This window comes from Equus przewalskii, chromosome 1 (assembly GCF_037783145.1).
Source record: "Equus przewalskii isolate Varuska chromosome 1, EquPr2, whole genome shotgun sequence".
NCBI lineage: Eukaryota > Metazoa > Chordata > Mammalia > Perissodactyla > Equidae > Equus > Equus przewalskii.
The window spans coordinates 119,816,098-119,830,199 of NC_091831.1; the positions used below are offsets into that span (position 1 = coordinate 119,816,098).

General features: G+C 58.0%; 1 protein-coding gene across 8 annotated transcripts; it reads right to left on the reverse strand.

Moving 5' to 3' along the window:
• Positions 1-2,430: 2,430 nt before the first annotated feature.
• On the reverse strand, positions 2,431-10,858 carry ISLR2 (immunoglobulin superfamily containing leucine rich repeat 2). Of its 8 annotated transcripts, none has more exons than XM_070621471.1 (4): positions 10,669-10,858; positions 10,072-10,347; positions 7,537-7,649; positions 2,431-6,150 (listed from the first exon to the last, which is right to left on the reverse strand). In XM_070621471.1, the coding sequence occupies exon 4, from the start codon at positions 6,140-6,142 to the stop codon at positions 3,905-3,907; it is 2,238 nt and encodes a 745-aa protein (XP_070477572.1). In that variant the 5' UTR covers positions 6,143-6,150; positions 7,537-7,649; positions 10,072-10,347; positions 10,669-10,858; the 3' UTR covers positions 2,431-3,904. The 8 variants fall into 8 exon arrangements, with proteins under 8 accessions (XP_070477572.1, XP_008533545.2, XP_008533549.2 ...); XM_008535323.2 differs by lacking the exons at positions 10,072-10,347; positions 10,669-10,858 and adding exons at positions 8,229-8,422; positions 8,721-9,903; XM_008535327.2 differs by lacking the exon at positions 10,072-10,347.
• Positions 10,859-14,102: the final 3,244 nt, after the last annotated feature.

Here is a 14,102-nt window from a genome sequence, read left to right on the forward strand (position 1 = left end):
CCCAGGAAACACTTAGGCGCACACACACACACACACACACTTCTCAACCCATGAGACTCCATTCCTATGTAGCATCCAAATAAAAAAAAATTTTATTATGGTAACACTGGTCTATAACATCATATAAGTTTCAGGTGTTCATCATTATATTTCCATTTCTGTGTAGACTATAACATGTTCTAAATAAGTTTTGTGACAAAACACTCTGTAGAGAGCTAAACTAGCAACACCCTGGAAGCATGAAGTAGAAGCTCAAAAAAATGTGCACTGAATGAAAAGCTTTGGAGCCCTGGAGTGAGGGGTGGATGTGGGGCTTCCACCTGCAAACCTCCACAGGTTCTCACAGAGCAGCGTGCCAGTGGCAGTCAGGCCTGAGGTGTGGAAGCGAGGGAGAGACAACTGGCTCCTTGGCCGGAGGGAGTGAATAGTGAGCTCTCTGTTTCTGGATAAGTACAAGCTGAGGTTGCACAGCCACCTGATGGGGACACTGTAAAAAAGAATTTAGCCTCAAATGGATAGTTGGATTAGGAAGTCTCCAGGGTCCCTTCCAACCCTGGGATTTTATGAGATTCCTTGAGGAAGAAAAAAGGGAGAGGCAGAAAGAAAAAGAGAACATAGAGGAGAGAGGAGCAAGAAATGAAAGAATAAAATGTAAAAGGAGACAGAAAGGAAGGCCAGAGGCTAGGGACCATTGTGTGCATGTGCCAAACATTTGGGCAGGAAATGGAGTGTTCCTGAGAGGGCTGGTATCTCAGTGGGCAGTCAGCAGAATGTCACAGCACGCTGATCCTCCACCTCCAGCACCCACCCATTCTGGGCCTGTGGGCTGAGCCTCTGGGCCTGGCCTTGCCCAGGGAGCATGAGGCCTAGCTGGGCAGTCTGTGTCCATCCATTAGGAAGCTTGGCTCAGGACAAAGAAGGGACGGAACTCTCAGCAATTCTGCACATTTCCCTGGGGGCATTCAGGATCCTAGGCATCTCCAGGAGGGCTCTCAATCCTTAGGACGGGGGTACAGGAAAGAGCCCTTCCTCCCCCCACCCCCAATGACCAGAGGATTGTGTTGGACCAAATCGACAGGCTCTCAAGGGCCCAGCCAGGCCTGTGCCCAAACGCAATCACATAGGTGGTTTCCTGAACCAATCACAGGAATCGGGTCAGTCCCTGTCTAAGTCCCCTGTTCGAAGCCAGCATTTGCAGGTGGAACAAAGCAGCCCTCTTCCTAAAAGATTGTATTTCTGAGCTGTGTTGCTGACAGTGGGGTGGGCTGCAGTGGCAGGGTTAGGGCTGTGACCTTCAGAAGGGGATTTATCCCTGAGACAGCTTTGCTGGTTTGAGAAGGGAACCTGGGGTCTGGCCCTGGGAAGTGTCACAGCTACCACCTCTGCCAGGAGACAGGCGAGGATAAGATACTGGGTATCTGGACCTGGGCCTGGGCCCCAGCCTAGACTGGTCCGGTTAGGAAGACCTGATATCCACAGAGACGATGAGGGATGAGAAGAGATTGAAAGAGGGAAGAAGGAAGAGTAGGGATGGAATCTTCATCTGCTCCCCTCATTTCTATTCCTTTCCTCTTCCACCTCCCTTCCCAGCTACTCCCTAATCCCGTGGGGGCAATTCAGCTGAAACACATAGTCAGCCCAGCTCCAGCACTGTAGCACAGCATCCACTCTTGATCCCTCTGTCTCTCCTGTTGCCCACCCTAGAAGCCCCACTTCTAGGACTATTAAATCAGTGTGCTTGCAACCCTGATTCTACATGTGCATCCACCTTAGCCCACCCCAAGAACCTCACCCACCCTGACGGTTGCCCATGCATATTCACTGGGCACCCTCCCCCAACACACACATGGGCACACACTTGCTTCCTGGGCTAAGGCGCCAGCCTGTTCTGTGGAGTCAGTTTTGCCAGGGCCCCCACCCCACTTTCTGCTCTCCATCATTTGCCTGCTCTGTAGTTTGTGTTACTTGTGACCTTTTTTGTGCGAGCCCCAGCAGCCTTGCCCCTATGACTCTCCCCGCTGGCTGCTCTGAGAAAACAGAGGCTGGTACTGAGACGCAGAAACTAGGCAGTCCTCACACACACAGCCACGTCCCATCACAGCGACAGCGTCAACCCCAGGACTGTGCACACACACAACACACTCGCACACACAACCCCGCGCTCCCCTTGTTCAGTCTGCAGAGATCCACCCCTCCCTCCCTACAAACCCTCCCCACTCACTTCCAGCCTCCCCCAGACCCACGTGGTTTCGCCCCTGCGTCCCGCAGTTGGAGGCACCCAGAGCACACGCCGCATGGAAACACCTGGGGAAATCACGGACAGTCCAACGAACACGAAATCACACAAAGGATCCCAACGGGAGGATCCCAAGGGCTCCTTCCTTCTGTGGTCCCTCCGTCTGTCCCCCGACAAAGAGTCACCGAGCCCAGTTCAAATCGATTGTTTTATTGGCTGTTTACATACAGACGCCTTTAGAAAAGGGCGCGGCTCCGGGGACTGCTCCGCCCCAGGCCGCACTTGTGCTGCGCTTCACGGACAGGGCTGGTCCCCACGCCCGGGAAACCCCCCACCCAACCCCGACGCTTTCCTTCCAGAACGAAAAAAGACCCCCGCCCGAGTCGCCGCACCGCGGCCCACCTCCCCTTCCCTCCCTCCCTGCCCCTACACTACACAGTCACACTTTACAGGACACAGACTGTTCCCCTACAGAGCACACTCGTCTAGGACTACACGCCGGTCAAATACTGTTCTTCCGGGGGGTGGGGGGGTGGGACACGCGAGGACGCAGGGGCTTTTCTCCACCGGGATCCCGCCGCACGGTCACGCGCAGGCTTTGTGAGGACCGGGGCGCACGTCCTCACCAGAGACCCAGCCAGGAGGCCACAGTTCCCATGCCCCCGGCGCTGGCGCTTTTCGAGCTGACGTCTGGGCCGGTCTTACAGCAGCGGAAGCGGAGCTGTCGAGTGCACTGATCTCCGGAGACCCCAACTCAGCGACAACGAATTTGGCCCGGGACCAAGCCCGCACCCTCGGCGGAAAAAGGGCGCGCGGTTCAGCACAGCTTTAAGTTAGGAGAGAGGGCGAGAGAAAACGGATTCCCCCCCTGCTTCATTTCCCGCCCCCCCCAAACCCGACACACACACACTCCCAGTTTTCCCAGAGGCTGGGAAGGGAGTGTTAGCACCAGACCCGGAGTGTCGCTGTCTTTGAAAACAACGAAAATATGAAAAGCGGAGCGGGGAGCTGAAAGGTGCCCCAGGCACGGGGTTCGGCTCCAGCCGGTGGGAAGCTGAATGGGGGTAGGGAATAGAAGGGTTTGGTTCCCAGTCGGAAGAGGGCTTTGAAAGTAAAATCTAGGGAGTGACCACTGACTCCTGGCTTCTGGGATGTGCACCCCGGAAAGGGCGGAGCAGGGGTAGGGGCGGGACCCCACAGCGCTCCACGCTAGGGACATCTGCTAGGGGTCCCGGGCTGACCCTGGAGCCACACCGTTACCGCCAGACGTTTCCAACGTCTTCTCCGGTTTCCTGTGGCTCCAGAGCCCACGATGGGGCCGGCTGCTGGGCAGGTAACAATTGCGATGGGAATGGAGAGGCGTGGATTTCGCCTCACGGTCAGCGGGTAATGTCTTATATGGGGAGGGAGGAGCAGGGAACTGTGCTTGCCGTGGAGGGGAATTCAGCCCACAAGGACAATTATGGTCGTAGGTGGCGGCGGACTGGTGAAATCGTCCCACTCCCCACTAGAAGTCCCCGGTAGTCAAGGTTAGGGGGTCATAAGGGGGCAGAGTAAGTGAAGGTGGCGGGGACGAGGGTGGGGGGCATAAATCCTGCCAGCCCTAGGCTTCTGCTCCCAGGCATCCAGGTGGGGGATGGGAATGGGAGGGCCAGGCGGGCTCCGGGCTCAGCCCGCTGTCTGCCTGTAGTTGCCGTTAATCTCCTGGGCGATGTTGACCGCCTCGGCACCCAGGGGCAGCCGATCACTGTACTCAGAGCCCGCCTCGAACTCTTCTTGGTTGGCCTTGGACTGGGACTCCACCAGCGAGCAGGCCGCCAGGCTCTCCTCCCTCTGCAGGTCCCCACCTGCGTCCTCCTGCTCCGCATCTTCGTCAAGGCCCTCCACGGGGGCCTCCTCTGGCTCTTCACCGCCCACCTCGCCGCCTGCTGGGTAGCTTTTCTCGGACTCGAGGTAGGAGGCACGCGGGTCGAAGTCGGCGGCGATGCGCTTCTCCATGGGGTCAGGGGCCTGCGGCCGCAGGATAAGACGGTAGGGCTTGCCCGGGTGTTTGGCCAGCAGATGGCAGCAGGCGGCGCCCAGCAGGGGCACGGTGGCCAGCACCAGAAGGAACACGCTCACCGCTACGATAACCAGCAGAGAGGGCAACTCCTTCTTGGTGGCGAACACCACTTGCACGTGGCAAGCCTCGCCTGCCAGGGCCAGGCACACGGAGTAGTTGGTGCCAGGCCGCAGGCCGCGGAACCAGTAGGCGTTGACGCCCTCCTCCACCCGCGACCACTGCACTGCTACGCCGCCCCCAGCAGGGCACAGATAGAGCAGGCGCAGGGGCCGCCTCCCGGGCCGCCCGGCTCCTGCTGCCCCGCCTGGCCCAGGGCCCCAGCGCGCCGCCAGCGGCGTCAGCTGCACCCGCGCCTCGCGCTCCGCCACGTCCAGCGCGATGACGCCCAGCTCAAAGACGTGCGGCTTAAGCTCTGCGCTCTGGTTGAACGCGTGGTTGGACACGTACCGCGAGGGGTCCCCGTGGCCACACCGCTGCTCCTCCACAGGGTCCGCAGATACCTGGTCTTCCGCCTCCTCTCCCTCACCTGCCTCCGCTTCCTCCAGCCCCTCGGACTCCCCGAGGACGCTAACCCGGTCCAAGCCCTGGCCTTTGATTTTTCCCTCGGGCTTGGAGGGTAGGACGCTGTTGCCTCGGCCTTTCGCTGTGGACTTGCGCTCAGAGGTCGGGGTCTGCCCATCAGGGTCTCCCCCTGCGCCAGGAGCGTGCTTTGGGGGACCGGCAGCGGCCACCGCCACGCGTACTGATGTGGAGTTGGCGCCCAGCTCGTTGTGGGCACGGCATGTGTAGACTCCTGCTTCTTTGGCACTCAGGAGGGGCACCAACAGGGAGCCGTTTGTGAGAGCCAGGAAGCGCGGAGTGGCTGGGGGCGCGGGCCAAGCGGGTGCTGGAGTCGGGGTTGGGGCCTCCGTCTGCGTCGGCCCGTCCCCATCTCCTTCCCCCTCCCCGTCTTCCACCTCGTCCCCCTCGTCTTCCCTGCTCAGGACCGGCGGCTCTAAGACTATAGTGCCACCCGGAATCTGAAGTTGCCATTGCAGGCGGGGCGTGGGGTGTCCTTCGGCGACGCAGTGTAGCATGAGTGCCAGGCCGGCACGCAAGGGGCTGCCTGGTGCCTCAGGCGGCGGCTCGACACTCAGACGCACGCTGGGCGGTGCACAAGATAGGGCGGGCAGGCGGTGCACCGGCAGCCCCTTCAGCGCGGGAGGCGAGGCGCACGCAATGGAGTCGGGTTCAGGTAACGAGACCCGGGTGCTCGCGGCCCAGGCCTGCAGCCACACAAGGCTACAACCGCAGTGGAAGGGGTTGTGATAGAGTTGCAGATGTGATAGCGCGCTTAGCGCGTCGAAGGTGCCAGGAGCCAGTGTACGCAGCCGGTTGTCGTTGATGCGTAGGGAGCGCAGGTCGGGCAGCGCACCGAGTGCGTCCCGGGGCAGCGAGCCCAAGCGGTTGTGGTTCATTTTGAGAAGCTGCAGCGCGCTCAAGTTACGCAGATCGCTCCATGGGAAGCTGGATATGAGGTTGTGACTCAGGTCGAGGTTCTTGAGCTGGCTCAGTACAGCGAGCGCGCCGGGCTCCACCGTGCGCACCTCATTGTGTGCGAGCCACAGCGACGTGACCTGCGTGACGTCGGCGAAGGCCCCGCGCCGCAGCACAGTGATCTTGTTGGCTGACAGACTAAGCGTGGTCACGTTGGCCGGCAGTCCTTCTGGCACCTCGCGCAGCTCCTTGTAGGCGCAGTCGGCAAACTGATGCGCGTACTTGTCTACGCAGGCACACGGTTCCGGGCACGCTCCAGCCACTCCTAGCAGTGCCCAAACCAACCACAGGACCAGCAAGGGCACCATCGCGGATCCTGCAGATAGAAGCCAGGGAAAGAGGGGAGAAGGTGACTGACTCATGGAGCGTCACCTTCCTTCCTCTATCAAGCTCTGCCTCTGCAAACCCATCTAGAGCAGGCTCCTGGGCTCTGGTAACCTTCTCCTCTGTGCCCAGGAACCTCTCCTGGCACGAATGGAGCTCAATAAAAGTCTCGAGATTCAATGCATACACCCTCTCAGGGCCCTGACTTCCTTTTCCAGCGGCCTCGTAGCTGGACCTTTTTTCCCTACCTCCCTCTTCCCCTGGCGCTGACCCCACCACGGGCTCGGCCGCTCGCCAATCTTCCCTGGGCTCTGCACTGACCCCTATCTGTGTTTCTAAGCCTTCCTTTAACTCCATAAAAGGGATATACAGAAAGAGGTTTTTTGTCCGTGACCGGCTGTCCTCCGTCGAACTCTTTGTCCCACACACAGCACTCGCACACACGCCCATACAGGCACACAACAATACAAACACACACTCAGGCACTGCCATCAAACCACCAACTTCTGCAGGGGTTTAGAGATTCACAACACATTTCGCATACACACAAACACAAAGACACCCAGACACTGACACAGTATACCCTGGAGACCTCATTGTTCTCTCAGCTGAACCCAGCATTTGTCCAGCATTCTCTACCATGGTGCAAAGCGCCTTCCTATTCACTGTGAGAATTGACAGACACAAGGACACAAGTCCTCCCACCAACCGACCCATCCACAGGGACACGGGCACACACTTGCGCGTGCACACAGCCCTCCACTGAGACTGAAATCCCAGCGGATCAGCAATGCTGAGAACTTGTGGCGAGTGGCAAGGGGCATGGGAGTCGGGGAAGTAGACTGTAGCCACCTGCCCTGGGCTGCAACTCTGGAGACAGGAGAACCAGGGGTGCTCAGTCAACCTTCTGTCTGAGGAAGGAGGTCCTGCCTCCTGCATGGACCAGGAACATTAGGGGACATCACTAAAGATTCTCCCTCCCATCTGGCAGAACCCAGGCTGCTCCCAGGGTAGGGGTAGGAGGGGGTCCCCAGCCAAGGGGTCATGGGGGCTGCCACTAGATAACTAAGCCTCTTTTCTGCAGCTCCACGATGCCTGAGGATCCTTCCTCCAATAAAACCTTCTTATCTGCAGCCACACAAACGCACTCACACTAGACTCCTCACTCCCACCTAGGGCTCTTGGGAGGTTCGGCAGAGCCCCTCTCACACTCCGCTCTTTGGGAACCCAGGTCCCCAACTCTGCCTTTGCTCCCGAGGGGAGGGACCCCCTCCCCTTCTCTCTCGGTCTGGCCCAGACAGCACCGGCGAGGTCCGGCACCCTAGGGGAGATCTGGCCCCACCTGGGTCGAGGTCGTAGGGCGGTCCCCGCGGCTTACCCGCTGTTCGCTGATTCCCCGTGCGCTGCCCTCGTCTGCAACCCCTTCTCCAGACTTGATGTCGCGGAGCCAGGACGACAGCCCCAAAGTGCTTCCCGCATCTGTTGCTTTGGCTGTGGGGAAGACGGGGGAGGGGCAGAGAAAGGGACTGGTAAGTTGGGGACTCCCCTGGCCCTGAAGTCCCACTTCAGTTTTTCCTTTCGTGTCTGTGCACCCCACCTCTCGCTGGCTGCAGACTGAAGAGAGTCCTCGCGCGCTCCGGGCTCGGCAGGAACGCGCACAGCCTCTCCCACCTCCCGCATCATCGACATTTGTTAAAGCCATAGAGGGTTTCCTCTTGGCCGAGAAAACGTTGGTCACAAGGGGCGCCCCCACATCCACTGCCCTCCTCTAGGCTCTTGCCGGTTCAGGGCACCCTTATAACCCATGCCCCTACACATTTACACATCTGCAGACACCGCCACTATCCCTAATCACACTGCCCATCCACGTTCACACATTCGCGCAGACACACGCGTCCTCACATCCTCCACGCAGTCGACCTTCACGTTGGAATTATCCATCACCAGGTAATAATCGCGTCCATGTGTTGAGTTCTCGCTATGTTCACACACATTTTCAAAGGCACACCTTCACCCAGGACACTCACCATCCTCTCCCGCCCGCACGCGCACACATTCACGCGTACTCACCCTCACGCGCGGGTCCCGCCAGGGCCAGTGAGCTCCGCTGCTAACTGAATGTGAGCCGCTTTTACGCCCCGCAACACGTGAGACAAACCATTTTTGAGGAATTTGAGGGAAGGAAGGGCGCACGACTAAAGTGGGGGTGGCCTGTCTTTGCCTTTAAACTCTTTTTGCAAATGCAGGCTGTGGCGCAGGCAGACCTAGAGAGGGGATCCGCTGAGCTGCGCGCAGCCGGGCTCGCGCGGTCCCTTCCTTCCCGCACCCCTCCCTTCTAGCCGCCTCCTCCCCGAAGCCACGTTCAACACGATGCATAATTGATAGTGTTAGCAGAGCGCCTCACCGTCCCTGCCATTTTTGCCTAGAGCTGGGCAAATACAAGTCCCAGCCTCCCCCGCCGCCTGCCAGTAGACGAGAACCCAAAGACGAGAGTGAATGGCCCTGCAGGGTGCGCGGGGAAGGGACGCCCTCCTCCCTGGCCCACCTCTGCCCCTGGCCAACCTCTTGAGCCAGACTCCTTAAGTCTCGTCTTTTGTGGCTAAACCGGCGTTGAAGCCCAAAGCCCAAGGCACAGGCCTGTGCGCCCCGCCGGGTGGGGCGGCGCGGGCGGGTATCAGCCTACGCTCCCAGGAAACCAGCCTGAGAGGACCAAGCGCCTCATCTTCAGGTCTTGCCAGCTGGAGGCGAATGGAGCCCCGGGACTGCAGCAGACAGCGGCACCGAAAGGGATGGTTACAGAACCTCTGCTCCTCTTGAGCACTGTGGGCTAGGAACTTAAGGCGAGTATCTCTCTGCCTCTCCCCGACACGCCAATATATTCACAGCCTCACAAGCAAAAACACCGTCAACCCCACACACTGTCCCCTACAGCCTCCGCGGCCCGCCCCCGCCCCACCGTCTCACACCCTCACACAACAGCCGGCCTCAGCAGACTCGTACTCGCTGTTCCCGACTCTCACTCCCTGTCTCTGGCGAAACCCCCACATTTCTTTTAGCAACAAGGAGGTGGAGGCGCAGGAATGTCGAGGCTTTTGGCTAAAACTCTATTTCTGTCTCCCTGCAAAGCCCAAGGCAGCCCTGGAGACAGAGTTGCTGGCCAGAATCTGGAAAGGGGTCTAGGCTCCGGGAGACATGCAGAACCCCGCCTTCCTCGGTCCTTTCTGTAGACACTGAGCTCCTCGGACGCCCGTGGCCCTCCAGCTCTCACCCCGGGAGGTGGGGTCTCTGGCAGCGGGTCGATAGCACGGGTTTGGGGCCTCGGAGATCAATCTCCCGATTTGAGTGTTGAGCATTTTAATGAGCTGAGGAGGTGGGGGAGAAAGAGGGGCGAGGAGCGCGGCAGCTAAAGAGGCCACCCGACCGGGGGTTCCGAGGATCCTTTGTAAATTAAATATGAACAGACTGGTGCGCGCACGCTCCGGGTGCCTCCCTCTCTCCTACTCCTGCCGCCGCTACAGGCGGTGCAGCCGGCTGAGACCAGCGCACCTCGCTCAGTCCAGAATTCAGAACCCAGAACTTCCCTCCACCTGCTTGGGCCTGTAGTCCCCACAGCCCACTGAGGGTGAGGGCGCGGGGCAGGGGGCGCCCTGCGGGGAAGATATCTTCCAGGAGGGCGGAGGGGGCAGAGCACTTTGACCCTGCAGTGGGAGAGCGGGAGCGGGTCCCTAGTCCAGAAGTGCCTGCAAATATTCTCAATAAAATATTAGCAAACCGAATTCGAAAGCTGTTTGGGCCTGGCTGGGCCGAGGAGTGGCGCGGTGGGCCCGGCACAGCCTCTTTGTCTGCGGAGCAAAGGGGGCGTCCTGGGTATGTTGTCGCACTTTGGGAATCCCAAGGGGGCCGTTGCGAGAACCTTGGCAGGGAAGAGGGGCTTGGGCAGGCGGGGGCCCAGCAGCGAGGGTGGAGAGTCAGGTCTCGGATGGCAGGTCCTGGATACTTTCCTGGGCGAGATGAGGGGGCCTGGCGTAGAAGCAGGGACCGAGGCTCCGGCGTGGAGGCACACAGCTTGTGGATCTTCCACCCAGTTTTCACCTCTTTTCTGGTTCTTTTTGCCTTCGGTGAGGAGGCGGATGGGGAGGCGGTCGGGCAGGGGACAACTAGGAAGGGTTGAGGGACTGGAAGACCGAGGCTGGGGAGTGAAGGGAGAACGCACTAGTTCACTCTGCACTGAGAGCTTCCCTGGACCTCAGAGACCCGCCCCGCCAGTGTCTTGGGGACCTCCCGGGCCCGCGGGCCAATATAGACCCCTTTCCCTTGCTCTCTTGCCGGAGATGCAGAAGTCAAGGGAATTCGGCAGGGAGACAGGGCTCCAGGCGTCAGGAGGACGCCCGAGGGAGAGGGGGCCACCCAGGCGAGGGCGCCGACTCCTGCCGGCGCCTGCGGCTCCCGCCCACTCTTCAGCAAGCGCTTTTGTTCCCGGAGCCTGCCTTGGGGGAAAGACAGCCCTTACCCCCGCCTTCGACTCTGGAGAGCCCAGTGCCTGCTCTGGCAGGGCTGCAGCCCGAGTCGCCCCGGGCAGAGTCCGCCGAGGACTAGGGTGGGAGCCAAGATTCCGGGTTCAGTCTCGAGCTCGGCTAGAAGACAGCGCAGCTCGCCTGGCGCCGCCAGGCGCGCAGGACCGAGTCTAACGTCTAGAATGTTAATAATGGCACAATTATTGACGAGCTGGGGAACCGGGAGCCAAGATACCACCCCTGCGGCCGCCCACGTCTTTGATCGTTAAAGGAACAGGCACCTTATCAGGTGTGTGGAAGTAGGTGTGGGGAGAGAAAGGACACAAGGTTCTAAGCAGTCAACGCGGGGCCCCCAGATTCGGCATCTGCAGAATCCGGGCCAATGCTTTTTGACCAGGCTGGGGTTCCGACCCGAGACAGACCCAGGGGCCGAGAGCTGTAGCTCTGGGCAACATTTTGTGGACAGACCTCTAACTTCGACCTCGCGGACCTGGACGGTCTCAAGGCGGGGCCGGTTGAAACCCAGGCGATCCCGGCGCCAGCTCCTGCGGCTCTGTCCGCTCAAGGTCTCGGGCCCAGGCCTGGTCCGCGCGCGCCCCCTGCTGGACACCGCCCGCCTGGAGCGGAGGCCCGGGGCGATGGCTGCGGGGGTGCTCCGCGAGGAGGGCCGCGGTGGAGCCCGCACCGAGGAGGGCGCTGCCGCGGGCAGTACAGTCCCGCGGCGCAATGTGCCGAAGTGGGGGATGCTTAACCAAAGCACCGAAGCTTCCCTTCCCATGCCCACCCAGCCTGTGTCCCGGGAATCGGCAACCTCTTCTCCCCTGCCAACACAGGCACAGCCGCCGCTTTGCACCCCATTGTTTCCAGCGCCCAGGGCACAGCAGGCACCCTCTGAATCCTCATTGAACGAGTAGTCCCTGGCAGGAACCAATGAGTTTAGTTTTCCCTGGACGAACCCTTCCTGTACACCTCCCCTACCCCACCCCCTGCGGCGTGAGCCCTTCTCTTCGCTTGCTGTATTCGGCCCTGGAAGGCAGTCCTCCTTAAGTCTCATAATTTTGCCGGGGACCTATAAAAATTCCAAAATCTGAAAAAGAAAATCTGTTGGCTCTAAGAGGGGTAAAGAAAACCGCAAAACTGGAAGTACCAGATGTTTCCTGAAATGTTTACAACATGGAACGCTGTGTAAACGGTTCAGCTGACTGCGCTCAGAGTTGTGCATGCCCTTGGGTTTAAAGTAGCGCGTGGGGATTTAATGGATGTGAGAGGGCCTCCGCAAGTAAGAAAGCCAGGGCCCAGGGCACCGAATATCCCCAGCATAGCAGCCTGCTCAGGAGACCCTCCCCATAGCTGCCTCCAGCCGAATCTCCTAACACTCCCTTCCCACCTTTCAAGGTCTGCAGTCCTGTTCCCCTACCCCCACATTCACACAGCGTTCCCACCACTTTCACCAGGAAGCTGCTTTCCTTTTCTAATTTCCAGCAGAAAGCCCACTCCTCTGGGAAGCCAGTCCCTGTTTCTACTCCCCCTCCCACCTTCCATCTCTTCTTCCCTCATATACACTCTACATAGTGGTTAGGAGGAAAAGTTCTAGCATCAGACTCCACCAAGTACTAGCTGTGTGACCTTGGCCAAGTTGCTTAACCTCTCTGTGCCTCAGAAAAAAAGTATAAACATGAATACCTATTTTATTGGGTTACTGTGAGGATTAAATCAGTCAGTGCATGCAAAGCACTGAGTAGCTGGCTCAGAAATGAGCTATTATTTTTTTTTCAACAATAGCTAGAACTAGCCATTGTTGACACAAATAATCCATAACCAATCTATTAATGAAAATTTGGGTGAGTTTATTCTGAGCCAAAATGTGAGGACCATGGCCCAAGGAAGGAAGGGCACCAAAGAAGTGGGGTGTACAGAGTGGTTATATACCCTCAAAAAGGATGTTTCACATATGATTGAAACGTCCCTTTTATAATAGCCGCAAGACTGCTCTGTCAGCACAGTGATTGATGGACACAGCAGGTAGTAGGTCTGCTGTCTCAGTGGGCACAACAGGGTGGCACTTCTGTTGTCTCAAGCTAGGTGGTGACAGGTGAGCCCAGCAATCAGTTCCTAGCCTAAGGAAAGATGCTTATTCTTAAGGAAATGCCCATGTGGGGAGAAGTTGCACATTTATCTTAAGGGCCGTTGTTCTTGCCTTTGGGACATAGCAAATGCTTAAGCGGATATACAGTGCGTGCTCAATGGCCATGTCAGGCCCTTTTGGAAAAACTAAGTCAGGCCAAATTGGTTTACACCAAATGGCTTCCTCGTATACTCCAGTACATCTTATTGCTTGCTGGCACTTAGTGCTCAGAAATGAGCTAGTATTTTTTTTTCAACAATTGCTAGAGCTAGCCATCGTTGTTGCCTGGCAGGATTGAGTACGGCTATGATTAGACGTTCAGCTGCACATGCCCCTACACACTTGTGTCCTGCCTCCCCCACGAGGGGAAGGACCTTGGCCCTGCCCCTAAATGTCTCTCTTCACCTCCTTCCCCACCCTCACGCCATGGCCTAGGTAGCAATCAGAATTACTCTTGTTATTTGTAAAGATTTCTAGTCTCACATACTTAAACCCACATTCTGAGTTTTGCTGTTACCATGCGTCTGTTTGGGAAGAGAGACAGGCAGCTGCAGCCTTGGTGGAAGGTTTTTAATTAAAATCACAATGTGTTTAAGTATTTATTGGGCTCTGTGACTTTAATTATTTTCTAGGGAAAAACACAAAATCCACATTTGCATATGGAAAGACTATTGATTTCAGAGCAAAGTAGCAACCTGTGGCAGTTTGCTGGAGGCAACTGGGAGGAATTTCCTGAATGGTTCTAATGAAGCCCAACATTATTAATAATCTGGGATCCAGCCCATGACCTTCCTCTCAGTGCTTTCATGAAATTAGCTTAACTTGCTGGCAAGGCCCTTTATTGCTGTCAAAATTAAGGAGAGCTCTTCCAGGGGCATCACGTGTAATTATCCGGGCCTGTGCTTGTCTCACTGCAGATGGGAAACTCCTGTCTGGGAGGAGCAACATGCTTAGCTGTTCTGCCCAGCCCAGGCAAGGCCGGCTCTCCCCAGAGGGCAGTCTTGGGCAGTCAGACCCTCCACGGCAGGGTGAAGCCGGGGAGTGAAGGGCAGGGACTCAGTGACAATGCTCCCACCTGCAGATAACAAAACTCCCATCTTCAAAGTGTTTTAAACTATTCCGTGGATGATCTCACCAGCAGGAAGCAGAGGTGGCTTCAGGGCTAGTTGATTCAGTAGTTCAATGACACCAGCGGGCCCAGGTTCTTTCCGTCTCTGTCTTCTGCCACCCTTACAGGGCTTCAGCCTGAGATTCGTGTCCCTTGGTGCCATGAGAGGACTTCAGCAGCAGCTGGGGTAACATGCT